Below are 26,762 nucleotides of genomic sequence, written 5' to 3'. Positions count from 1 at the left end.
CCATTTAAGCATGTTGTGTGAACACAGGTTCTGCATTTCTATCATCTCAGTTCAAGTATAATACTGGAGCATTGTGGTAGATTAAGAACCAATACATTACCATCATTATATGTTTTGCTGAAGCTGTACATAAGGAACTATGCCTGGTTTTTTTAAAAATGCAGTGAGCTGCTCCAACAAGCAGATTGACAAGTCACATGGCAATGCTGTCAGTTACCCTCCCTGATCACTGTAATTTGGGAGTGCAGTCAGACAATTTCCATTATTCATTTTCCAGATTCAGGGAAGGGAGGAGAAATGTATGCTTGCTTCCAGTGGCTGGTCATCTGTTTGCATCAATATGAGCTTGAAGAGTAGGAGACGAGAGATGGACCTAGTTCTAAATTGTAAAGCAATTAGTTTCCCATTAATGTTTTTAACACTTCCATGAGTGATCAAAATGTATTCAGATGAATAAACACAAGAACAGATATAACCAAGGTGCATAGAACTGCCAAGAATCTAGAGAGTCAAACAAAAGAACTAGGAGCAGAAGGCTGAAGACCCCAAATTACAATATTAGTGACTGAGACCTTTCTACACATTGGGATAATGGTATCTGGGATTGGTGCTGTGCCCGAGCTGAGTTGCTTTTCCAGAGGAAATGCTGAGAAGATAATATTAAGTGTTTCCTTTGGAGCTGTGGCAGGGAGTTTCCCATGGATGGGAACTTTTGCCTTATCCCACCTCCTGATTCTGGGGATATCCTCCCTCCCTACAGGAGTCAAGGCACCACTGATCCTTGCTGCTGCTTCCCAGTGAAAATGTCCCTGCCTCCACCCATGCTGTGACCACTTTTCTCCCCTTTATCCTCATAGCATAAATGGATGCAGCAGTGTGAGTTGCTGCTTGCTGTCAGTTTTTGCACCTTTCCATTGACCAGCTAGAGGGAGCACTGGCTGACTCATGGAGAGCTCTATGCAGAAGACGGGGAGGTGCAAGGGATTTGGGATGTGCAGCCAGTAGTTGTGTAGAATTGCCCTGAAATGATTTTTTTTTTCTCCTCTGCTACAACGTCCTGGAGTTTCTTTGAAATCAATGATATAATCCCCATTCCAGCTTCTATACCTATAATTCTGCCAGGTTCATACAAAGAAATTAGAGAAAGGTTTTAGAAAAATGTGTTACGAACTCAGAATCTTTCATTTCTATAATCTATCTATCTATCTATCTATCTATCTATCATCTATCTATCTATCATCTCTTTCTCTCTCCCTCCCTCCCTCCCGCCCTCCCTCCCTCCCCCCCTTCTGTCAATCTATCGATCTATATCATCTATCTATCATGTGTCTCCCTGAGTATTTCTTTTAACCCCAGAAGCCATATTCTTCCTCCCACTGGCCCTGAAGCCAAAAGTCGGGTCAGAGGGACAGACTCTTTGACGAAAGGGAAATTTTGGAGTTTTGTGCTCACTGCCAGTTTGCCAGGTTTAGTCTTCTAAGCATTACTCTTTCAGGATAGGAGTGCTCTGCAGTCTCTCACCACTCACTCTCACACTTCATTTGATGAAAAAGGTGTGGGGGGGGGAGCCCTTGCTGCTGAAATTCAGCTCTTTTGCCACAACATCTCCTCAATGCAATTTGGGATGCTAGGGAAAGCCAATGGATGGCTGAAGGCCACATGAGAGCCATGGGTCACAGGTTGCCCATCTCTGTGCTAAATCCTAAATTCAGGTTGACATAACAGTTGCTGTGTTTATGTAACATCATATGCCCCCCAAGTAAGCTTGGTTCTCACAATACTTTGACCACAACCAGACTGCACCCTAGTAGTGTGTACTATGAATCCAGCACAGAGCCTTCAGTGTCCAGCAGAAGAAAAAGAAAGAAAGAAAGAAAGAAAGAAGGAGGGAGGGAGGGAGGGAGGGAGGGAGGGAGGGAGGACTGCCTTGCTCGTAGTTCATATCTTCTCTGTTTGGAGAAGAATTGGCTTTGGTAATGATAACAGAATATAGACCTGTCAGCAAAAGCCCATCAAGCTTTTAAGCAGGACTGAGAATGGGAGGGTTATTTAATTATTTCTGCATAGGATGCAGAAATGTAACTTCTATTTCGAAAGTTAGTACTGTGTTCTAGGAATGGCCATCTTTCAGTGATGAGGCATGTGTTTTGCATGCAGAACATATGAGGTTCCATCCTCACCTTTCTAAGTAAAGCTGGAAAAACTCCTGTCTGAAAACTTGGGAGAGCTGCTGCCAGCCCGTGTAAACATCACTGAACCAGAAGAATGAATGATCTGGCTCTGAAATGCAGGTTCCTGTACTCCCTATATAGGGAACAGCTCCATGCCCTGGTTCCTCCCTTTTTTTCCTTCATGGCATCCATACCTGGGAGAGCAGAGTTCATGCCATGGTACACCGGTATCCTGGTACACTGCCATTACTGGCAATTGGGCTGCTACGTGTAAGCTCTCTACAGAGTCAATAGCTAATCCAGGTTATTCATTGACAAAAATGGACTGAAGCAGGCCCATGGACTGGGGGGGAGGGAGAAGCATGTAAGGAACGCAGGGGCCCCTGCTTTCCTCTGAGGTAGCAACAGCTGGGGAGGATGCAGAGAAGGCAGAACCCAAACAAGGTTTAATACTTCTCTGGCCTCATTCACCCTTTCCTGGTCCACCCCCCTGCCTGCTATATGGGGGGCCTTCCAAATGCTGCCCTGCTTCAGTGCACTGACAGGCAAATTATGGAAGAAACAGATGTTGGAGCTGCTGCCAGATCTTTCATCCAGATGTTTGTTTGTGTTGAACACAGACACAAATACAGACTCAATCCTGCACTGACATTTGGCCACACTGAGAGTTGCATATGCATTTTCTGTCACATGGTTTCTCAAGAATTGGATGAATGAATATATTCTGAAAAAGGACCAACACATTAATTCTTACCTACATTTCGTGATTCACACAGCCTATAAATGCACGCATATGTGCATATGCAAACACAGCCATTAAAGTCTTTCCAAATGATTGCAACTGCATTTTTCTTAGATAATTCAGTTTCTGCTCACTGTCAGAAAACAAAGATCTGTGCTCCAGTATTGAAAATAATAAAGATTCTTAAAAAAAAAAAGTCAAGCTCAACTCCTGGCAACTCCATAGATACAGGCATATTGGCAATGGAAATGGTTTGCCACTGACTTTTTCCAAGAGTAATGAATAAGGGAGACACATATCATTCACAATTTAAAATATAATATAATAATAGTACATTTATGAAATAACAAGGTAAGGGTGGGAGGAGGTTGGTAATGAGTTAGTTTAAGTTAGCCTTCCCCAATTGGGTGGCTTCCAGATGTGTTGGACCAACTCCCAGAATTACTGGGAATTTATGGGAGTTGAAATCCAACATATCTGGAGGGCACTAGGTTGGGGAAGATTGTATTAAGTTCCTGGATCACTGTGTAGATATGTGTTTTTGCATTGCAATAGTACAATAGAGGAGCACAAAGCCCTCAAAAAAAGGATGGAAACTAAAATGTAAGGTGATGTGGGAAAGAGGAGAGGAACTAATGTCACAACATACTTGGTAAGCAATCTTTTCCCACAAAGCTACATTCTACTCTGGATTTACAACTGCAGTCAGAGCTGCTTTAGACATTTTGCTGACTGGTGCCAGGGACAAATCCTTCCCTTCGTTTCACAAAGAAAAGCCAACAAACTGGCAGTCAACTACTTCTCCAACAGAGTCAGTATGGTTCACTGTACCAAAGGACAGCCCACCAGCCACATGGCAGACAGCTCTACCCAAACTCTTGCATCCATTTGTTTAGGACTTTGCCTGCTGCCTCTCCAAACTGGGGCTGGCATGGTCTTGTGAGCAGAGCCGCAAGATGCTCCTCGCGGTGGCTGCTGAAGGGCAGGGCCGAGGCGACTGCTCTGCTTCTTTCCTCATTCAGGGGTCTTTTCCCCAGGTTCTGCTTGAAATGGGTTGTGGAGGAAGCTCCATGGCTGAAACAGACAGACAGAGCAAGCCAGGAGAAGGAGGAGGGGAGCACTTCATTATGATGAGTTGTAGGGCTGAAATGTAGCTTGCGTGCTTTGAAAAAGATTTTCTGAAAGAGAAGTATTTCCTAAAAGAGAGAGTTTCAGCCCCAAAGAAGAACTGATTGTGCTAACTAGTTGCCTAGAAAGATCTTTTGTGAAGGCTAGCAGTGAGCACCAATCACAAAATGGGGAAAATACCTCAGTTCAACTCAAACTAATTGAGGGGCTGTCTGTTTTAACTGTGGTTTTTGTGTCTCAAAGTGATTAGTAACTAACAGAAAAGGATGAAGTCTGCAGGCACCGAAGACCATTCTGAGGGATGACGGCTCAAATCTAGTTGGCCTCACACTCTGCTTATGGTTATGCTTATGCATCCGAGAAACATCTGTTTGGCCACTATGCACATAGATAGTGTGTAGTGGTAGGTGGGAATGACCTTGGGAGACAGGGGGAAGAGCAACAGCCAGAGGTATGGTCGGATAAGAGGCAGCTGAGCCCACAGAATGGATGGGGCATGGCAAACATCTTAGAAGGGACCCTCCCTAATTTCTTGGGCTGTAAAGGTAAGGGGGGAGAAATGTACTTTCAGACTTGCAAGTTTAATGTAATCTTACAATAAAATAGAATTAGCCCACCTGGGCCTGCTTCCTGTTTGGACTACCTCACAGGGCTGGCACCATGTGGCTCCTTTTTTAGTTCTTACTCTTCCAAGAGTTGCAACAGGGCAATCCACATTGAAATAAATGGAGCTTACCTGGCTAGAATAGATGAAGGTCCATTATTTCACCATGGGGCTCCATAGAGCTGCCCAAAGCTTTAGCAGGATGATTCTGTTTGAAGATGGTCACCCTGAAGAAGCAGATCTGTGAAATGATGCTTGAGTTCCACTTACTAGATCAGAGTGGCTGCACAACTTGCTTTACTCACTTCTCAGGCCCTTCAGTATTTGTCTGCATATGCACAGAAACCACTTGTCTTACAGTGAAGCAGCCATTCAAGTAGATTGGCTCATCCTTGACGTGGTTCCCAAGGCAGAGCCCGGCTCCACTGACGTTCCACTTCGAGCACTGAGGACTGATGAAAAAGTCAATACTCAGAGTGAATCACTGAGGCAGGCCTATTTGGTTTAGTGACATTCCTGCAGTGACCCAGTCATTCTTCTGGATGGCTTGGTAATTCTTATGGAACTTCTATCAGGAAACAGTTTTGTTTTAATCAAATTTGTGCTAACTCCCTTGGGGAGTAATCTTCTAGATTTGAGATGAAATGGTATTTTTTAGAACAGTAAGAAGCTTTATGTGGCTAGGCGATCATTAGCAGGCAAGCTGTACCCCATTTTAATGGGAAAGTGCTTTATGACACGCAGGAGATTCCCTAGCAGTGTGGCTGTCCACAAGCAGAGGGTTTAACGTTATAAAGGGAGAGGGAAGTGAAGCATTTATTCTCTTTAGGCCCAGGCTACACATGACATGAATGTCATTAATTTCCTTTACCAATGTATAATCAAAAGCCCCTAAGCAGCCTGAAGTTAATACTGGAAACCAGGATGTGCGAGAAAGTAACCCCGTTGTGCTAGCCATTCCGTTGCTCCTGATTTTTCACCCACAAGTGCTTCCAGTATTTTGCTTTAGCTGACAGAGAAAAAGGTATGCCGGTTAATTAAATACTGGGCCAAGGGAGGGGAGTTACTTGAGCTTGGTGACATATGTAGTTGGAGCATCTGTGTTCTTGTCTGGGGAAGTTTTCAAAGATGAAAAACAGATCCTTATGAAACTTGGTGAGTTCTTGGGCCCTGCAAAAATATTGTTTTCATTCTTTTCAAGGAACACAGAGAAGCATGTCAAATTTTACAGCACAGCTTTGAATCACTTCCCTTTCCACAATGTGAGATAGAAAATGTTTTCTTGCTCCAGATGCCTTTTGTTCTTTTTCTCCTCCCGCCCCACTTTTTTTTTTTTAATGGTGTTTCCTCTCATTCTCTTGCAAGGTGAGATGCAGCTGGCAGGAGTCTCCTGGCACTGGAAGTTAGCCAGGCAAGGCCTGGCACTTAAAACGAATGCCCCCTTTCCCTCCATGTCTTGTGTCACTTCCTGCAACTTCCTTCTTCTGGAAAAGCTAGAACTGAGAGGGAAAGAATTCTGAACAGCAAAAAATGTCTCTCCCCGGGTGTATTGGTTTCCCCTCCCTCCCCTTTCTTGTTGAAGTACTTGGATGACCTTGAAAGGCTTATTATTTCAGCAATAATGGGCATAGCTGAGATTGCAGCAACTCAGAAGAGAAATGAAAACAGGCACATTCCGCGTGGCTGCTTTTTTTTCTTCTTCTTCTTCAAAGAATGCAGATGGATGTAGACTTTGAAGGAAGAGTAGGGCCCCAGCACAGTCAGAGGTTTCAGAGGCTGCTTGGCTGGTGCTGGTAGGTGGTCAGATCAACCGATACATTACCACCCCCACCCCACCTCATGAGTGGGTAAGAAAAGGTTGCCACTGAAGTCCTGCCATGCCAGTTGCTCTCAGAAGAGAGTCTTAGGTAGCTTTGGACATTTCCAACATAAAAAGTTAACCCAGCAATGCAGTCTATAATTCAGAAAAAAATTGACATAACCAACGTCTTCATGCAACTATTATTTATCACTCCTGCACTCTGATTTGTTTCCTTATTAACATATTTATAAGTTTTTATCTGTACCTTAAAATTCCATGTATAAGAAAAGATCAGTACAGTTAAACCAGGATAACTATGATAAAAGAGCAGATAAAACCCTTCAAGCAGACTAAGATTTGCATCTCTTAAGATGCCTGAGTAATTTGTGTGTTTATTGTAATGCAATGTTGGCACCAGGTGAACCCTCCTCCCTTGTAGGATATTCTACCAGCTGACCACACTGCTGAGAATAATGCACCTCTAATGGAAAGAGGTATATAGGATCACACATTACATTATCATATTTTGTTTAACCCTGCTTTGTTGAATAAACCACAGTGACTGGAGCCACATGTTGTGCTATACCATGAACCACGGTTTACAAACCATAACAGTCATTGACATGCAAAATGGTCTAAATCTTATTTCAGAAGGTCTTCAGTATTGCAGACTGGCTATTAACATGGAACTGGTTAATTATCGCATTACTTTGGAATTGCCTAAATATCATCAACCTTTCTCCTGGACCCTCTTTAATGTACTGCCATCTGCCTTGCTGGAGGGCTGATTTAATGAGACTCCTCTTGAGGTACAAACATGTCTATGAATGTCAGGTATGTTCAAGATTGCTAGCTACATTTTACTTTATGTAATCCTGCTGGATCCTGCCAGCAATCCTGAAGCCTCAGTGATGCCTATTTGTTTAAGGTGACCTAGTAAGCTTCATAGTCCAAGTCCAACCCTCTACGACTTTTACTATCCTAGCTTGTACATCGATTCTGTGACATGTTCTAATCATGTCTAACCATATATTCCAACAAAAAAATCAAAGGACAGATATCACTTACCAGTTAGGCTAGCAAGTGAAAGGAAGGTTGATTGGGCTGGTGGGTAAGAACATGAATGGGTGAAAGTATAACTAGGCAGAGGAAGCCCTGCTGTATTTCTGGTTACACTGAGGATGATAATGAAACTCTGGCTTGTACCCAAGGCATCTGTAGCACTCCTGGCTGCCATCTCTGTGCCTCATTTAGTGCCTGAATATTCATGACCCTCATTAAACTCTTTCAAGCACTTCTCCAGCTTTGGAACTAAAAATAGCTTGAGGAAGAGGGAAAATTTCCTCTCCCTGTGTACTATAAGATAGAATCTGGAACCTGGTTAACATGTAGGGCTGTCTCTTACCAGCTTTGTCTCCTGGAAAATATATTTCAGAAATGTGACCTGTAAAGAATTGACTCTGCTACTACATGCATGGTGGTAGTATAGTCCTTCCTTGGCTTCATGTGCTTTCTGTTGATTTTCTCCTGGGTGGGTTCTCGGAGGAGCTACAGCAAGGCTACCTTGATGACTACATTCCATTGCTTGTCACAAAGTAATTGGGATGAGGCGCTCTTTAAAGACTGAAAAATCTGCTCATGTATGAAATGCACAAGCAGGGTTTCAGGCATAAGATGAATTTTTATTACTAGTCTTAAATTCAGCACCCTCCCAAAGTTGCATTTTCATATTAGTTATCGGAATTTGAAAGTTTGATGTTTAAAAATCCACTAAATCTTAAAATCCATTGATGAAAAGCTACAAATGAATATTATGCAGCAAGTGGTTCTTGCATAACATGATTTCCACCCAAATCCCATTACTCAAACTCCTCCTACAATTGATTATGTTGTGGGTGAGTTCAAATTAGCAAAACATAATATGTGGGGGGGGGGTATTGTTATTCATTTCTCCCCCCGCCGCCTGGAGCTGAATATGGGGAGAACCAAAATGACTGGATGGTAGGGAGATATACAGCGTGGAGGCCAGAGCTGGCAGACAGGCGGAGTGGATTGATGGAGTTGGCTGACTGCCAGTTAGGCAGTGGAGCAGCTAATGCCACCCAGCATACAGGATTCCTGGGGAATGACATCTGCGGGGTTCCTCCTTCCAAGAAGACAAGTGCACTCACAGAAACCCTGGGCACAGGTTCACAGAGCTCTTGACAGATGGGGAAGATGTTTCCTTTGGATGGCTTCTTTGCACACCCTTTCTACCACACACACATCTGAAGCCAGTGAATCTTATGGGCCAAGTGAGCCAGCCTCATCATAAGAGATTTGGAGGCATAGGGAATCATTGCCACATGTGTTGAGAACCATTAAAAGTCAGAAGATGTAATGTAAAATGCACAACTGAAGGCCCTAGAACACTCCCTACATGCACTCCTCCCAAAGTATCGGGTGTAGATACCCTGAGCCCCTCTAAATGTGGTCCACAACTTATATTTTTGAATGTGGCAAAACAGTCACCTCAAGTAAGCTCTGACAAAATTGATTTTTCAACCGTTTTATGTTGTCCTGGTAACAATATCTGCCAGTCTGTTTCTTTTTTAAAATTAAAGTTAAGCTATAGACAATTCTCTCTCTTCTCTCGGTGCAAAAGAGGACCAGACAAAATCTTAGGAGCGACTGAGTGCAGAGACTGTGTCCCTACAGTGTGCGTATGAGAAGATCAACACATGACCCAACAACAGCATCTACATCTAGTTGACCCCTTATTGGATGAGCTCAGATTTTTCAGAATTTGGGATGTAACACCATCATTCCTCCGAGTGCATAAGTAAAACTATGTGTGGCATGCTTCCTCCCTGCCAGTATTTTGTGTATTTTAACAAAAAGTGGAGATGTTTCCCAGTTGCTGTTAGGATTGGGGAGGCTTCCTGCTTCTTCCCAATACTATTTGCTTTTTCTCCCCGCCAGACATGTGGTTAAATTATGGGAGGCACATGCTGCCATCTCACTGTGCCAGAGAGACATTCAAGTCTTGTAGGAATTCTGTATGGAGCAAGAGTTTTTTCAGATCTTTTCTTCTAAAGAGCTCCCAGCAGGAACTTTGCACTTGGAGGTTGTTTTTTTTTAATGGCCAGGTGCCAAAGAGGACAACTGCCAAGGGTTGAAGTGTGGAGGACAGGTAGTATAGAAAAGAAAGAGGTGTGAGTAGCTTGGGCACATTTCAGGGAGAAACATTGTTTTCCAAACCCCAGCAGTATAATGTAAAATAATTTTTAGTCTTGCTGTGCTTAAAGGAAGCAAGCCCCAGCCCAGCTTTGGGACTGATCTGAGATATGTGGAATTAATGTCCTTATATACTTGACTGAGGTAACCAGTGGTGCTTTGCTGCCCCCTTGGCTGGAATGAGAGATTTTCCATTTCTTCTCTGTTAAGGAGCAGCATTTGAACTTTTCCAGCCCTTCTGGGTCCCAGGCACATTAGACTCTCACTAAGTAGGCCACTAACCTAAGCCCTTTGAGGGGCAAGTGGGGATATTTGTCCAGGCCACACTTTGAGAGAGTCTCCCACTGTTCAGGATTGGAAAGGATCTGTTAGATTAACATTTTAATTCAAGGCAGTAAAATGAATAAGTCGAAGTATGATTTCAGGAGTTCCCTTCAAGTTTATCACATTATCATTGATTTGCCGTTCACTAAGGTGGACAAAAAAGTTGAAGACAAAAATTGCATTGCCATAGGAAGCAGTGGGAGAAAGTGGTAAAAGGGCTTCTCAGAATCTTTAAAAAGTCTTACTTTAGCCCTCAGGAACTTCTGCAATGCCTATCGTGAATCCAGAGTGCTTAGCATGTTCACTGCCTATAAATAAAGCAAACTCTCAGCTAAAGTCTCAGGCCCTTCCTTCAGTAGCAACAAAGATCACTATCACTGAAATGTTTGGAAAGTTAGTAAAATGTTGGACCCACCTAAAACCCAAAGAGGGACTTGGGAATTTTGTGGGGCACTGCTCTTATGTCTGAGTATTGTCCAGCTGTTGTCCAAATGTTATTTGTAAAATGCAAGCAGTGAAAGATAAGACTGGGAACCTCTCAGGTGCAGAAATAGTTGGATCCTTTCTCAGATATATCTGACAAACCTGACTTTGTTTTACTGCTTAGCTTACCTCAGAGGCTGTAAATTTCTAGTGATATCTTGGCTGTGGGATACAGAGGAAAGGGAGGGAGGCATCCTGGATCACTAAGCATGGGCGTGTGTCTCCAGCTAGTGGCTGATTACAGTAGTTTGGCTGTGGGATAGTTAATGCTTGTTTAGTAGTTCTGCTAGTTAATGCCTAACAGAAGAGGAACGGCTTTGGTAGAGAGCAATGATTAGGGTTGATGGAGCAATTGGTCCATTTCAGAGTGTTTCTCTTGCTTTCAAAGAAAGTTTGGCAATTCAGTCAAGCAGCAGAAACAACATCATACAATGCAGGAGGCGAGGATGGCTGATCTCACCCCAAGAAGAGCAAACTAGTTAAGCTAACAAAAGCCGAACTTTATCTATTGAAAGAACCCATTCACAGAATTCAAGGCCATTTTGGAAACAATGTTGAAAGCCACTGGGCTAATCCGGTTTTTTGTTTGCCCTCTCCATAGCCAGTCTTTGGTCCATGACCAAATCTTAGTCCCCTCTCATAGCAACTAAGCTTCTTTTCCCTGCCTCTTAGGAGGGTTTCTGACACAGGCTTTTTCCAAAAGCAAACGTGATCGTGCTTCATGATTTTGCTTTTGCCACTGTTGCTTTGTGGAGGAAAAATAAAAGTCAAAGCCACCTTTAGCCCTGTGTTTCCAACCCCCCACAACCTCCCCTGGTTCCCCTCCTGTGCCTTTTTTGATAGACAAGAGTCTGTGAATTGTTGTCCCTTATGTATCGGGGAAGGAAGGGCTTAGCCACTGCATCTTATTCTCTTGCTGTCAATGGATGAAATATTTATTTTATTTAGCTCCCTTGATTGTGCTCTTCTACCCCTTCCTGGCAGGCAGTATATGTTGGGTGGTGGAGATGCATCTTCTGAACTGTAAAGAGACTGCCTGAACATACTTTAGCTAATCTGTTGTGCCATATGATCCGGCCTGAGCAGAATTAACCCTTCTTCCTGGCTTAACCTGTTTTAACAGATCAGCCCATATAATTGCATCTAGATGACACAGGACAAGCCATAGTGTGGTGTTCAGTAATATTGGTAGAGAAACTCCTTCTGCCCAGTTTAAAGCTGTCACTGGTGAGGATGACTCCCTTGGTGTGCAAGTGAGGTTTTCCAGAAAGGAAGTGAAAAACAAGGCAACAGTGTGGGAAGAACTGCATCCCCAGTCCCTCCCTTCATAACTGATAACTTCTTTTCAGTGTCCCCAATCATGCATGTAAATGCTATAAATATAAATTTTGGAGATGTGTCTATGACAAAAAGCAACAAAGAATCCTATAGCCTTTTAATGATTAAGCCATTTGTTTTATCCTGCGTTTTCCTCAGCAGGATCTACACCAGAGGCATTTTGTCTGTGAGGCATTCTGATGATAGTATTGGTATGTAATAAAATTGCTACAGAGCAGACCCACCTGTGTGAACATAGAATAGAGTCTGGTGAAAGGTCCCCTGTGCGAGCACCGAGTCATGGCTGACCCTCTGGGGGGACACTGCTTTCACGACGTTTTCTTGGCAGACTATAGAGCGGGGTGGTTTGCCATTGTCTTCCCCAGTCGTAATTACCTTTCCCCCAGCAAGCTGGGTACTCATTTTACCGACCTGGGAAGGATGGAGGGCTTAGTCGACCTGAGCCGGCTACCCGAGAATCCAGCTTCTGCTGGGATCGAACTCGAGTCGTGGGGAGAGTTTTGGTTGCAGTACTGCTGCCTACCACTCTGCACCACATGAGGCTGCAGAGTCTACTTTGTTAAAATAGTAGTGTGAGATACACACACCCATATGCAGTGTTCTAAATCCAAGGAAACAGGAAGTATGCTAAAGGGCATATGTATTCTGCAGTCTGTTGCATTCCAGTCATGCCCTTTCTCTCTCTCTTTTTGCACCTATTAATCTATCCCTCCCTCATGTCAATGAAACAGTGCAGTCAAAGAATTAATATTTCATCTGTTCACCTCTGCATAACATTGTTACTGCACAGTGGGCAATAGCTGAAGAAAAAAAAAAAGCACAATTTTGAGCCTGCAAACTTCTTTCCTTTAGAGAAGTTAGAGAAACTTCTAAGAATTAACTGTTCGCTGGCATTCATTGTGCTGGGCAAAGGATTTGTTTGTTCACTTATTTGTTTGGCCCTCTTGTTTCCTTTTCCTCTTAGCTGTGTCCAGTTGTTCTATGGCAATCAAGTGAGACTCACCCACCCTGACAGGGAAGATGGCAGGGAGGGCCCAGCTGCTTCTCCGTGCAGCCAGACCCTGACACCATTCCCTCTAGTACCAGATACAACACTCCCATACTTCCCCTGGTAGTGCATGGTTCTCAGAGTTACTCCAAAAGGCTGTCATAAAAGCAGCTTAGGAAGAAATTGAATGTTGGAGGAAAAAATATCAGGAGGACAGGTCAGAGTTTGCGTTGGGTGTTCTATGCGTAAGGGAGGTATCACAGTGATAGCACAAAACATCTGTGTTGACTTATCTATAATCTCGAGGTGCCTCCCCCATATGACCATGCATATCCATTTAAGATCAGCAGCAGAACTGTCTTATCTTCCCACCATAAGAACCATTTGTATGGACCAGGGGCAGTATGTTCTGAGTCATAACATCAGTGGTTGGATCTCCCAGATATTTTTGGGGTCTTTGTGGAGACTGCTGAAAAATGACCTTTAGGAAGCAATTTTACAACCTACGTGCATGATGCTGTTTATTGTTTTAAATGGTTTATTTTGAGGTGCTATATTTTAATATGAAGATACTATACATGCAAATAAAAAATAAACAAACATATTGATTGATTTTCCCTTCTGTTTCTGGCTCCCTTCACATCTTAACTGGCTACTTGGCATCATCCTTAGATTTCTTGACATCACACTTTTTGCTTTGGAAAATGAGAAAATGAGAAAATAAAAATGAGTTTGAAAAGTGATACAATATGAACAGCAAAATGATTGCTGAAGTAATAGAAGAATTAAAACAGAGTGGTGATAACCTCTAAGAAAATTGAACAATATGAAACTAAGAACAAACAGTTCCAGTAAAATAGGCAATTCTGTACAAATCAGAACCAATTTTTCTCCCAGATTTTAACTGAAAAGCAAAACCAACTGATTCTTCTAAAAAATAGCAAACTGTTCTCTTACTTCCTTCAACCAGCAGCGATCTGAAAATTCTTCAAGCTTTTTTTTGAATCTCAAGGTCTTCACCCACAGAGATATACTAACTCTGGAGAATCTCTTTTCTTAATGAATCTCACGGTTTGAAGCTTTCCTGACTTGAAATAAAGCACAGATTTCAGGTTGCAGAAACTGTTTATTTATTTATTTTCTTTACTAGAAGCTCCAGAGCTACCAGCTGGTGCTGGATGCTGAAGCAAGGCTCACTTTTCAATAAATATTTTATGGAATTGTTTGTTGGAGTAGCAACTATTTGAATTCTTGAATTTGAGTTCCAAAACTAAATTACTCTCATGGTTCTCCAACATTAAAACTCACTGTTGGATACTCCTCTGCTGAAGCAGCATAATTTGGGGTGAAGCAGAGGTGTTTTTTTTTTTGCTGCTATTGTTAAACAGTATGAGCAAGGAATTGTTGCTATTTAGCACAAATCACCCAGAGATCTTAAAGTAGATCCAGTTCTATCTTTTGCTCCTCCTTAAAGTGGAGAGGTGATGCTGCCTTCTTCCTCCTTCTCCTCCTCCTTTTAAAAAAAGGTTTATTCTGGGTATCAGTTTTGTCCAGAAAGAAGTGTGGGCTGAGCATACTAGAGAAATGCAGGTCTAGATTAGTTGTAACTTTGGAGAACTCAAAGCTTTGCAATGTTGTGGGCAGGACTGTAGCACATTCTCAAAGTTGTGCATTTGGAATGTAATTATCAAGTATTCCCATACTTTTAGCAATAATTTCTGTAAATGTGACATAATAAATTGCATTGAAACTATAAACAAATCTCTAACAGCAAGTAGCAACATGGAGAAAGATGGAATGGACATTCTCAGTTATCTGTATGTAAGATAACTGCTTGCTCTATTAATCTTTTTAGGTGTGTTAATTCATCATACAAAGCATGGTCACTCTCTTATTATGTCTGGATTCTGCATAAATTTCATTTGTTGTAATGTTGATCTGATTTACAAAATCAAGAATTGATCAGGAAGAAGTTGCCTAATTGTCCTGTGGAAACATGTCTTTGACAATAGCAAAAATATTTTTTTCTGGGGATGCTGGAAAGGTACAGCCAATCTGCTTCATAAGCAGATGATGCATGTGATGGTTGGCCAGTTGAAAGCAGCTATGATTTTCCTCAGCACTGGTATGATTCCTTCTTTCTCCTCTGGTCTCCCAAGGCCTTTCTGATCAGCCTCATTTTTTCCTGCTTCCTCCTTCTGATTTATGTCATTGGCTGGTCTGCTGGATGCTCTTCTGGGGTTTTGGCAATTGGAGGAATCATGGCTTCATTGGCAGTAATTACCTCAGCTGTGTGGATGTCACAGAAAGGTAGGGCAGCTTCAGTGTAAGCCAGTGTTTCTCAACCTTGGCAACTCTAAGATGGGTGGACTTCAGCTCCTGGAATTCCCCAGCCAGCATGAGCATTTGAGGAGAATCTAGATTTCTATAAAAAAACCTGCTGTTTAATTAGATCACACCATAAGGAAGGCTGAGCGAAGGAAGATAGATGCTTTGGAACTGTGGTGTTGGAGGAAAATTCTGAGAGTACCTTGGACTGCAAGAAGATCAAACCAGTCCATACTCCAGGAAATAAAGCCAGACTGCTCACTTGAGGGAATGATATTAAAGGCCACATAATGAGAAGACAGGACACCCTGGAGAAGATGCTGATGCTAGGGAGAGTGGAGGGCAAAAGGAAGAGGGGCTGACCAAGGGCAAGGTGGATGGATGATATTCTAGAGGTGACGGACTCATCCCTGGGGGAGCTGGGGGTGTTGATGACCGACAGGAAGCCCTGGTGTGGGCTGGTCCATGAAGTCATGAAGAGTCGGAAGCGACTGAACAAATAACAACAATTAGATCACATAAGAATTGCCATAAAAGCATGGGATGAATCTGCAGAAGAGCTAAATAAGTGGGCGGGGCCGTGTATTTTGACTGCAACTTCCAGTATACCCCTCCAACAGGTGGAGGAATTGACAACTAACACATCTGGAGGTCTGCTATTGGGGTAAGGCTGAGTTTAGCAGTTTCTAAGAGCCTCTTGATGAAAATAGGAAGAGAGACTTGCTGTTTATCTACATAATTGTAAAGCTCTTAACTAAACCAGCTTTTAAAGAAATGAATCCCTTTTTAGTGACTTCAAATTTTTTATGCTAGCAACCAAATAATATTTGAGGAAATGAACTCTTCAGTAATCCTCAAATCAGAAGTGAGAACGGAGTTCTGAATAAGGGTTAAGTCTAATCCTCCTTCTTCTTAAGGGAATGCTTCTCCAAATTAAGAAAGGTGTCTCTGCCTAGGACCTTACACTGACAAGAGCTCATTGCTGGAAACCTGCTTCATCTTGTGCCCCCTTCCACACTGAACAGCACACTCGCACAAACAAAGGACCCGTGTGGGCCCAATGCCCAGCTATGTAATTAATTCACTGGCAGCTTTGGCGAACAGCTTCCTCAAAGCTTAAATTAATGATTTGTTGTTTTTTAAAGGTAATTATATTGACATATTGTACAGAGGTGTTGCGAATGTTCAATAGCAATTATCAACCACTTTGCAGCAGCTAAAGCTGCCCTCTTTGCTCCTGATAAGTTGGAAGGCCAATTTCCAGAGGGATTTATCTTCAGGAAAGGTCTCATTTGAGTGAAATGAATGTGATGACTCCTTGCTGTGTTGATTTGCTTACCTTCATATGCCTCCTGGTTAGAATTCAGTGTCATTATATTGTAAAAGGAATCGTTGTTAATGATCAGTTTGCTTTTATTTGAAGTTGTCAGGAAGAATAACATGTGAGTGGAATCAAGGTGTGAAATCAATATCAGGCATCAGGTCTCATTCCCGGGGCTGATTCTTAGACTCTGTAGATGTAGGATATATCTACAGTAACACCTAAAGTACATTGACAGATATGTAAATCTGATATGATAATGCATATGGACAGACTGTGACACTATTCTGTTCCCAAGCTGAATTAGATAGGGAGGCTCAGAGAGCAGGAAAATAATTTATTCATATACAGAACATTTAGGGGCAGAATGTAGCCTTCCCAAACCTTGCCTAACCTCCTTTTCTACAGAAAATCTACCTAATGTGGACATTCCTGCATTGTAGGTTGAGCTTCATTTAGTTTCATTGAGGTTCATTTCATTGATGTTCAGTGAGGTCCATTCCTACATGTAGATATCTAAAGAGAATGGGAGGATGATCATTGGTCCAAATAGGCCAGAGACAAGGGGGCATACCAGAGTTCCAGAATAAGAATGAGATGGGCCATGGCAAATTAATATATAGCTAAAGTCACTGAGAAGTTAAAAGTCTAAAGAAGCAATAAAGGATTAGGATGGTCAGGCAAACAAAAGGCAAATTCCAAGGTAGCAATCAGAAAAAAGAGGAGGACTTAGACAGAGTCTCAAAGAGTGTCACTTAGACTAGGGGTGAGGAATTTGGGGTTCCCCAGATGCTGAAGTACAACTCCCAGCATCACTCGTTATTGACCGTGCTGCCTAAGGCTGCTGACAATTTTAGTTAGCAAACTTTGGATGACTGTGAGTTTCCCACCCTTGGGGTAAACAAAAAAGCCCACGCTTTGTAAGATTGGGGAGATCAAGACTGGCTCTTCTAATCAGAGCTAAACCACAAATCATTTTGCATTCCAGAAAATTTATTTCTAGAAAACTAGCAGAAAAACTGAATGGGCTCTTGAAATGGAGATTTTTGTACACAATTAGTTGGCAAGGCTTGGGCAATCTCAGTTTGCTTGACTTGCAGTGAGGCCAGAAGTGGAAAAGCTCTTTTCATATAAACTAACCTGCTAGGAAGTGAAATCCCACTTTCCAAATGCTCAGCTTGTCCAAATTTGACCTTTACTGATAGGAACACAATGAATATCCAATATGAAGCCATGTTGTTTCATTGTATGTAAGACTGAATAGCACTCCGGCTCTCATACTGGTATTTTTAACATTTGTATATTATACTTTAATTTGCAGAATGTTTTATAGAAATGCTTTTTTAATTTTTTTCATATGTATCTTGGATGTTCTTGTACTTCACAGACTGACAGTCTAGTAGAAAATAATGCAGAGTTGGATGCAGTGGAAATCCCTGATTTTCAATCATTCTAGCTGGGCTGATGGGGTCTCCTGAGCTAAGCTATGCTTAGACGTGGCACTGCTGCAAGATGAGTGCTCCTTTGAATAATTTGTTACTGGGAATGCACACGTGTCTGTTGCTACATTTCAGAGTAAAAAGTCTTTCTGAGTTTGGGGAGCGTGTTGAGTTCTCCTAAATCAAGCATGTGATTCCCAGAGGTTTGTCCTGGTATCAGGACAGAAGGAGACAACTAATACAGGTCTTTCCTTGTGCTTGTTCCTGTAGAGCTCAAGGCCACTGGAACGGCCCACTTCTTCAATTTCCTTCTCAACTCAACAGACTATCGAATCCTGCTGAAGGATGAAGATCATGACCGAATGTACGTGGGGAGCAAAGACTACATCCTTTCACTAGACCTCCATGATATCAATCGGGAGCCCCTGATTGTAAGAACATGTTTTATTTCTCTTCAGGAGCAGGCAGGGGGAAATTTGGTTTGATGGGGAACAAAATGTCTCTGGGATTATCTGTGCTGAATTTGCAGCAGATAAATATTGAGGCAAATGAATCTCTGTTGAAAAGTAAGGTGAAAACAGGATTGCTTTTTAAAAATTACATTTCCACAGTTGATATATCAATTTTCCTAGTGCTTAATGCATAGAGCTTAATTAGCAATGAACAAAATATTAAACAAACATTAATATTTGCCCAGATCGCCCTTTGATCTTTTAGGAAGGGGGTTGTTTTACTTTTTTTGGTATTTTGTTTCTTCAATAGGCCAGGCTTTTTTCTTTCTCCCCATGTCACTCAACATAAGATTAGTCTACCAAATGTAAAACAAAAGTGGTAAACAATCTCTCACAGGCACCTCTTGTGCCACATCACTATTTACTGCTTGTTTGTGTTTTTGCCTGTTTGCTCAGGACCAGGGGCACTTTTGGAATTTGGAGAGCATGATGGGTACACCCTCAAAATGATTACCCTGAGAGATTTAGCTGTTCAAAAGGTGACTCAAAAGGCCCAAATGATGCAAAGCTTTGCTTTGCAGCTTGCCAGCTTCTTGCTTATTTTAATTTAAAAAGAAAACTGTTTAAAACATTAAAACAAGGAGGCAAGTGGGCACCAAGATAGATATCTAGAAGCCCATTCATGTCCAGAATCATCATTTAGCCTTTCCTGATTCAAATAAGTAGTTTGCCTGTTTTCCAATCCTGGTATGCACATCTACATGCTAATATTCATTCTTTTAAAAGTTTAGCTACCAGTTGTGCTATTTCTTCTTTTCCTTATGATTGCTAATGCTATGAAATCATAGTTAATGCAGCAGAGCTAAGAGGAAAGCTTAACATGTAATGTATCGGCTGTTGGTCAGAAAAGACTCCACTGGAGGATCATTTTCCATTTTGAACTCAGGAGAGAGATGCAGATGGAGAGAAATAGTATATATACCCATTCAAGAATTCATAACTATATACTGTATATTTGTGCCTTCAAGTCAACATTGACTCCTGGAGGCTGCCTGGACAAGTCCCTGCAGTTTTGGTTTGCCATTGCCTCCTTCCTAGGGCAGAGAGAGTGGCTGGCCCAAGGCCACCCAGCTAGCTTTGGGCCAAAAGTGGGACTAGAACTCATGGCCTCCTGGTTTCTAGCCTGGGCCTTAACCCCTACACCAGACTGGCTCTTCATACAAAATAGGTCACAAAATGATGAAGCCTTAACAGAGTGTGAGAAACACTTCTTAGGTTTGTGCATTTTCAAACTGGGTTACAGGAGCATTCCTGCAAAACGTTTTAAATGTTTAAATGTTCTTCACTTCTCAACTACTGTTATTTATGAAACAACATAAAACTTTTAAAGTCTGGATATGTGTATGCACTTGTTCTTGTTATTACTATGAGAACTTAATCCATTGCCATGATTCTTGAACAACCACATGCCACATCGCACCCACTGATAAATAGGTTATTTTTTTTTTCACAGTCAAAGGAATGGGGTAAATGCTTCTTTCTCAAGATGTTATTGTGGAATATCCCTCTCCACCCCCCCCCCAAAGGTGCTGTCTTTAAGAAACACCTGGAATAAACAGTAAGGTGATGCAACTGCTGGCCTCCAAAACAATTATATTGAAAAAGCCCGAGTGATTTCTAATGAAAAATTGCCAACTCAATATATTGTCTGGTTTGGGACTGGGATTAAGAAGAGGGTATGGGAAATTAGAGTGGTAACTGTGGGCTGTTGTTTCGCTTGGCAGATCCACTGGCCTGCATCCCAGCAAAGGATAGATGAATGTGTCCTGTCAGGGAAGAACAATAATGTAAGTACTTCTGATGTTATCCTCAAACTCATAGAAGAGTTCAGGATGGAGAAGTCCTATTATCATGCAGGAGAAGTTGCTGGAGGTTCATCCTTACCTATCTTTAAAATAGAAAATCACCATATGCTCAAGAGGGGTGTTGCTCACACCTCCACAAGGTTTTCAGGCAGACAACAAGACAAGCAAATGCTGACTATGCTTTGTCACCTTTCCCCGCCTTGCCCCACATCCTGTTTACTCTTACCCTTCCGGTCATATAGTTCTATTGACTGCTGTGTTTGCTAAAAGATGGCTTTGCTGGGCCATTTTAGGTAATTTCTGCACTATCCACTCAAGAGTTTTATGATAGTTTGGGCCCCAGTATTTGTATCTGTGTAGGCATATTATGAACCATAAATCACACCACAACTCTGAATGAAAGATGAAAGAGTAAGCTAAATTGTATAGAAGTTTGCCCAGAGCTGTTTGGGGTTTTATCCCTTGGCATAAAATAATGTCATGAACACAAGAATTGACAAAAGTTGTACATCTGCATTTCCCAATATCTTTTACAAGAATACGAAATCAGGGCTAATGCTGGTGGTTTAGGCATTTGGTTTGAAGATGCCACTGTTAACAGATCAGTGCAGGATGGAAAGACAACCTATAGATAATTGACTTCATGCAGTCCTTGGATACCTGGGGTTGTAGAGAGAACTGCCAGGAACTTTGCCCATTTTGCTCAGATACAGTACTAGCAGGTCAGAAGATTGTCTGAAGGCCAGAAAGAAATCTCTGGTTTTCAGCTGGTAATGACAGCAACCTACGGTAGGATAACTCGTGAGGGACCAGTGTCCTCTCCCAGCAACCTTGCTCAGCTGATGGATATGTTGGTGTGTACTATGTGCCAGTGCATGAGAATAAATGTAGCTCATGACCCCCAACCTGGCAATTTCTGTGGCCCTTGTGGATGAAAACATTTTCTACTCCTGTGTGTGGAACTTAATAAGATGAAGATGCCTTATCAGCAGTAGATTGTAAGAACTGGGAAAATGTGTTCAGCCAGAGCCAGTTCACTGAAACTAATGCATACTGATTTTTTTTCCTTAGTAGAAGGAGGCAAGGTCAGAGGTTACCAAGCTGTTTCCTGCAAGGCCTAGCTAGCCTTTTGGCCTACTGTCCTTGAACTCTGTCTTGTTGAGGTTTCTCAGCTGCTACTGTTTAGTAGGCTTAATTTCAGAGGAGCCAAACTCCCTGAGCAAAGGAAACTGCATTTGCTTGCATATTTCCCTTCCTCTTGAACTTTATTACCCTTGGCTCCAGCTGAGATCCTCCAGACTGAGGCATGAGGCAAAGAGGAAACAGGAGCTGTGAAGAGGAAATGGGACTCTGTGCACAGACCCACTGCTTTATGCTCCATTCCTGGTCCTAGATCCAATTAATTAATAAGCTTAGGCCTTAACAACATGCTGGGAATTCTCTGCCTAGTCCCTGGTTTTCTCAGCTATCACTTACCAAATAACTATTCAGTATAAGTTTCACTAGCCAAGAGATTTCCAAGCCCTTCATGCTGTTTAATGCAGTATGTTGGCTGGGGAATTCTGGGAGTTGAAGTTCTTACACCATAAAGTTACTGAGATTTGAGAATCACTGCTGTAACAGATCCAGTACATTAGCACAGCCAATCTAATCATCAGTTTCTCCTTCTGAATGGGTATTGCAGAAGGTTTCTGAATAGTCCTCACTATCTTGAAATACAGTGCCATCAAGCTGCCAACAAGCATCACATTTATCTCTGTGCAATTGCTAAAACAGGTGAAAAGTTATTAACAGGGCACTAGCTTCCCTACTTAGAGACGCGGTGGCGCTGCGGGTTAAACCGCTGAGCTGCTGAGCTTGCTGGTCGGAAGGTCGGTGGTTCGAATCCACATGACAGGGTGAGCTTCTGTTGCTAGTCCCAGCTCCTGCCAACCTAGCAGTTCGAAAACATGCAAATGTGAGTAGATTAATAGGTACCGCTTTGGCGGGCAGGTAATGGCGTTCCGTTTAGTCATGCCAGCCACATGACCACGGAAGTGTCTACGGACAAACGCCGGCTCTTCGGCTTTGAAACGGAGATGAGCACCGCCCCCTAGAGTCGGACACGACTGGACTTAATGTCAAGGGAAACCTTTACCTTTACCTTTAGCTTCCCTACTTAGGCTTCATTGAGGATTTAATAATAAGTTAAACTTGTGTGCTGTCTGACTCCCAATGACTGTGGGTGGCTCATGACAATCAAAGTAATTACAGTAAAACTGTTAAAAGATACAAGATGGCAAGAATGAGGGAGCAGATGGAATAAAGCAAGGGGGTCTCATTTTCCCTTGCCAAAGACTTAGTTATTTATGTAATATATTTATGCATCTTTTATTTTTATTTGATTATTTATATAATTTAATTATTAATTATGTATATAATTGTGTGCTGACTGAGGAATTCTGGGAGTTCAAGTCCACACATCTTAAAGTTACCAAGGTTGAAAAACACTGGCTTAAAGAGCAGGGAGCCAAAGCCAGCTTTACTGGAGCTCTTTTCCTTCTTCCCTGAACCAAAAAAACCAGAAACTCCTCTTTGGGGTCCATTAGAAGGATTTTCTTTTCATGCCTTTGTATTCAGGTCCTTTTCCTTGAGTCTGAAAATAAGCAGGAACAGGAGTCTGGCATTTGCCATCCTGACACCGAGATAGTTCTCTGGAATTGTACAACTATTTTTTTCTCAGACTTTAGAAAAATTGGCCAAGGACAAGAAGGAAAGCTTTGACCTGCACCATTTATAGCCTGTTTCAGCTACAGATATGCTGTAGCATAAGACATGACAAAGGAATGTTGGCTCTGGAGGGGGAACTAATTCAAACCTCTTCAAAAAAGAGAGAGAGTGCACCATATATAGGGCATGCAGAAAAATTGCCTTGGAGGCATATCCAAAATTTTGTTGGAAAACATGCTTCAAAATGTACGCTTGCTAATACACAAAGAGCAGCAGGCCTTAGCTGCTCAATCTTAAGGGTTGCTGCAGTGACCACTCGATGCTCATACAGTACCTTTCCTTAGGACTTGCTTGTTGCACAAGGAGCTATCTTTAACAATAAAGCAATTTCCTGCAGAAAGATTCAAAGTGTTTGAATCTTTCACTGGGTCATGGTGAAGAGAGGATGGAATTACTCCCCTCCCCTCCTTGAAGTGGATACAATTTTGTAGGAGGCTTAAGTTAACGTTCCATTTGTCTTCTAGGGTGAGTGTGGGAACTTCATCCGACTTATCCAGCCCTGGAATCGAACACATTTGTATGTCTGTGGCACTGGCGCATATAATCCTGTCTGCACCTTTGTCAACCGGGGCCGCAAAGCACAGGTGAGGTGATGTCAGAGCATATGGCTAGAACTGCATTCAGATTGGGAGTAGGGAAGCATCTGGACTTGGCCTCAGCCTAAGCTAGAAGAGCAGGCCCCAGATTACACTCCCATAGACCCTGGTGGGGGAAAATTATGTTCAACAAACCATCAGAGACTGACTTCTGGCTTTGAGCATTGAGAGTGAGCCTGCATTTGTACCCCATGTTTAAGCCCAAAGGCTTCAGGTATTATGCAATAATTTCTCCTCTTGGATAGGAATAATCTCTAGGACTTGATACTAGCCTGAAGTGTCACTCAGCCCCATGGATAAGTGGAGATATAAATCTGAATCTCTTCAGTTGTAGTTTCTCTCTGTACTTACAACTTTACAATGGCTATTGTAAAGTGAGAAAAAGGAGGCAAATATGTAGGATATGTGATAGGGATAAAGTAGATACTAGCTGTAAATACATTCTTATTTATAAGAATGTATTTATAAGAAGTAAATACATTCTTATTCTTGATGCAATTTAGACGGAGGTATTGAACCATTCTCCCTATCATTCACTTCAAAGCTTCATGTGGCTTCCATACTACTTATAGTTGGAGATTAATTATCCAATATAACCCTTTAAAAAATCCATGCTGAGAATCTTATGAAGTGGAGCCCATTCATAAATCCAGCAACATTAACTCAGGAACTGCTATTTAGAGTATTGTTTCAGTACTCATGACTGCTGATATAACGCAAAATCAGACCTAGTGTGATATGTTTGATATTCCTTTACCATTTCTTTTAATGAAAGGTTGCTGCAAAGATATTTGGAGTGCTGCATTTGTTGTATGGCTTTTCTTCAGGTTTGTGGAGCAAATTTCTCTTTTCAAGAAAGGGTTTGGAAATCATCTTTGCTGTCCATTACCAGGACCCAAATACAATTGAACTGCAGATGGGAACACTATAATTATGTAATACAGACCTCTTCCCACCCATACATCATGAGACTGTCTCTCGCTGTTTATATTTATATTAGACATTTATCTCATATCTTGGTCCTATAGATCTTACCAGCAGCATTCACTCTCACAGTTGCTGGGATCAATAACTCTGATTATAATAGTGCTTTGTCCCACCTACCAGGTGTCTTCCTATACACCTATAGATCTTTGGAACTAGTAGATCTTGAGACAGCATGCCCCTAGAGAAGTAAAATTCTTAGTCAAATAATGAATCTTACATAAAAACAAAGAAAAATCTCTATCCTAGAGAATGGTTTGGCTCAGTAAATCAGTGTTCATAGCATTGCTTATTCTGCTCTAAGTTTGTTTTTGGTTTGCTATGGCAAATCCCTCATAACCTGGAAAAGACTTTCATTTTTAATTTAGCCTTATTTTCCCCCTTATGGTAAAACACTGCAGGTAGAATGAGCTCCCTACTTTTATGGGTCTCAAAAATGTATCCGTGCTTAAGCTGTGTGCGTTATCATCATTACAGGAAGTCTTCCTGAAAGTGATTCAAATACCTACATAAGAAAATGTTTACAAATTTAGGACTGAAGATTACCTTTTTATGTTAGCTCAAAGACAAGAGTCTTAAGCAGAGCTCAAGTCCATCCAAACAAATGGATATACAGGCGTTCTCCAGCCAACGCGAACACTTCTTTAAACAAGTGGAGCAGTCGGGATTTCTATGCTAGGTTTGACTGCGTAGTTCAAATCCCAGAGCCTTGCTGTAACAAATGCACAGTCGTGAATGTTTCCATTTGTATGTACTAGGAAATGTACATACCATTTCTGTGCACTAGGATATTCTTTCTCTATGCTTAAAGGATATGGGAGATTGCTGGCATTATGATGGTCCACGCACTTCTGTCTTCTGTCCACTGGCAGCTGGGGTGAGCCAGAGGACCAGTCTCGTTTCTGTAATGGTCACAACTCTGAAACACGGGTGAATAAGGGAGAATTGTATGCAAAGGTTTATGGATGCATAGCTGTTTTAGAAATTTGATCAGCTATTATGGAAAATACACCTGTTTTACAAAAGTTTTTCCAATATAGCATGTCCATCATGCCCAACCATGAGGATGATTGTAATATGAAGTCCCTGGAAGGCAGAAATTAAGGAAGTCTGTATTTCAGAGATTCTGATATGGAGATGGAATTTTAAGTTTTGAAAAAGATAATATGAAACTCATCTAAAAAGAACCACAAAAGCTGAAGAAAGAATTGTAGCAGAATTTAAAAATGGGCTATAAGCATCTGGTGATTGATTAATTAGGCAAATTATGTATCAGAATAAATCATGTTGATTTTATTTCATATCTGTGGTTTCTAAAATGGACATCAAAGAAATAGAATAATAGAATGGGGTAAGAGAGGAGAAAAATTGTAAGAAAATTAAATGTACATCGTATTACTACATATAGCCCAATGCAAAGCATATTTATATAGCAATAAACTGCCATTATGCTGAATAGAATTTAAATCCCAGAAATGCACAGAATTATGTCTTATGTTACAGTAATTGATCCAGCATCTTGGGAAATGTCATTGAAGTTGTCTAAAAGTATGTCTTTAAAGGATTATTTGCATTCTGCACATCATTTGTCACTTTTACAGTCTGGAAGTATGCCAGGTTTTACTGCACTATTAATAGAACCCTCTCCAAGTTTACTTCCCAGCAACCAGAGGTTTTGCTGTTGTTAACATGTTTTCAATTAACAGATAAGCGACACCAGCTTTGACGTTAATGGGACTGTATACTGTGATAACTTCCACCCGGTGTGGCCTGGGACATCCCTACCAATATATGTAATATCAGCCTTATCTTTGCCATTTAGCACAACTGTAATAGTTTGTGGTTTTTTTCACTGTATTTTGCTTCAAATTGCTGATGTTAGATATCACTGATCCTTAAAAATGGTACAAAGGAAAACTGCTTGTATAGCTGTGGAAAACATTTTCACCATTATGCTGTCTTCTCATAACCATTTTCCTCAAAGGTTTGCCTAGTTTAATTTTAATACAGACCTCACTTGACCATTTTCTATTACAGGTTTCTGATATCATATTGCTGCTATGACTCTCAACTGCAACCAAATGATGAAAAAACAGAAGTACCATTTTAAAAAATGTTAATGCTTCAGTCTTTCCTTCCCAGAAAGGACCTTTTCTCCCCAAGAACCAAATAAAAAGCACAGCAACTATTGAAAAGAAAACCTTTGCTTCATA

The 26,762-nt window shown here is 41.6% G+C and overlaps 1 protein-coding gene across 4 annotated transcripts in view; it reads left to right on the top strand.

Moving 5' to 3' along the window:
• Positions 1-26,762, top strand: part of SEMA3F (semaphorin 3F) — a 152,505-nt gene that overhangs the window by 87,816 nt on the left and 37,927 nt on the right. For 3 of the 4 annotated variants that reach the window (XM_063291988.1, XM_063291991.1, XM_063291987.1), the window contains exons 3-5: positions 18,154-18,314; positions 20,120-20,182; positions 23,434-23,553. In XM_063291988.1, the coding sequence (XP_063148058.1) occupies positions 18,154-18,314; positions 20,120-20,182; positions 23,434-23,553 (344 nt within the window). The remainder of the gene's footprint in view (positions 1-18,153; positions 18,315-20,119; positions 20,183-23,433; positions 23,554-26,762) is intronic. The other variant, XM_063291990.1, reaches the window with a different exon arrangement.

This window comes from Candoia aspera, chromosome 2, assembly GCF_035149785.1.
Source record: "Candoia aspera isolate rCanAsp1 chromosome 2, rCanAsp1.hap2, whole genome shotgun sequence".
Classification (NCBI taxonomy): domain Eukaryota; kingdom Metazoa; phylum Chordata; class Lepidosauria; order Squamata; family Boidae; genus Candoia; species Candoia aspera.
This window is presented reverse-complemented; position numbering and strand designations above follow the sequence as displayed.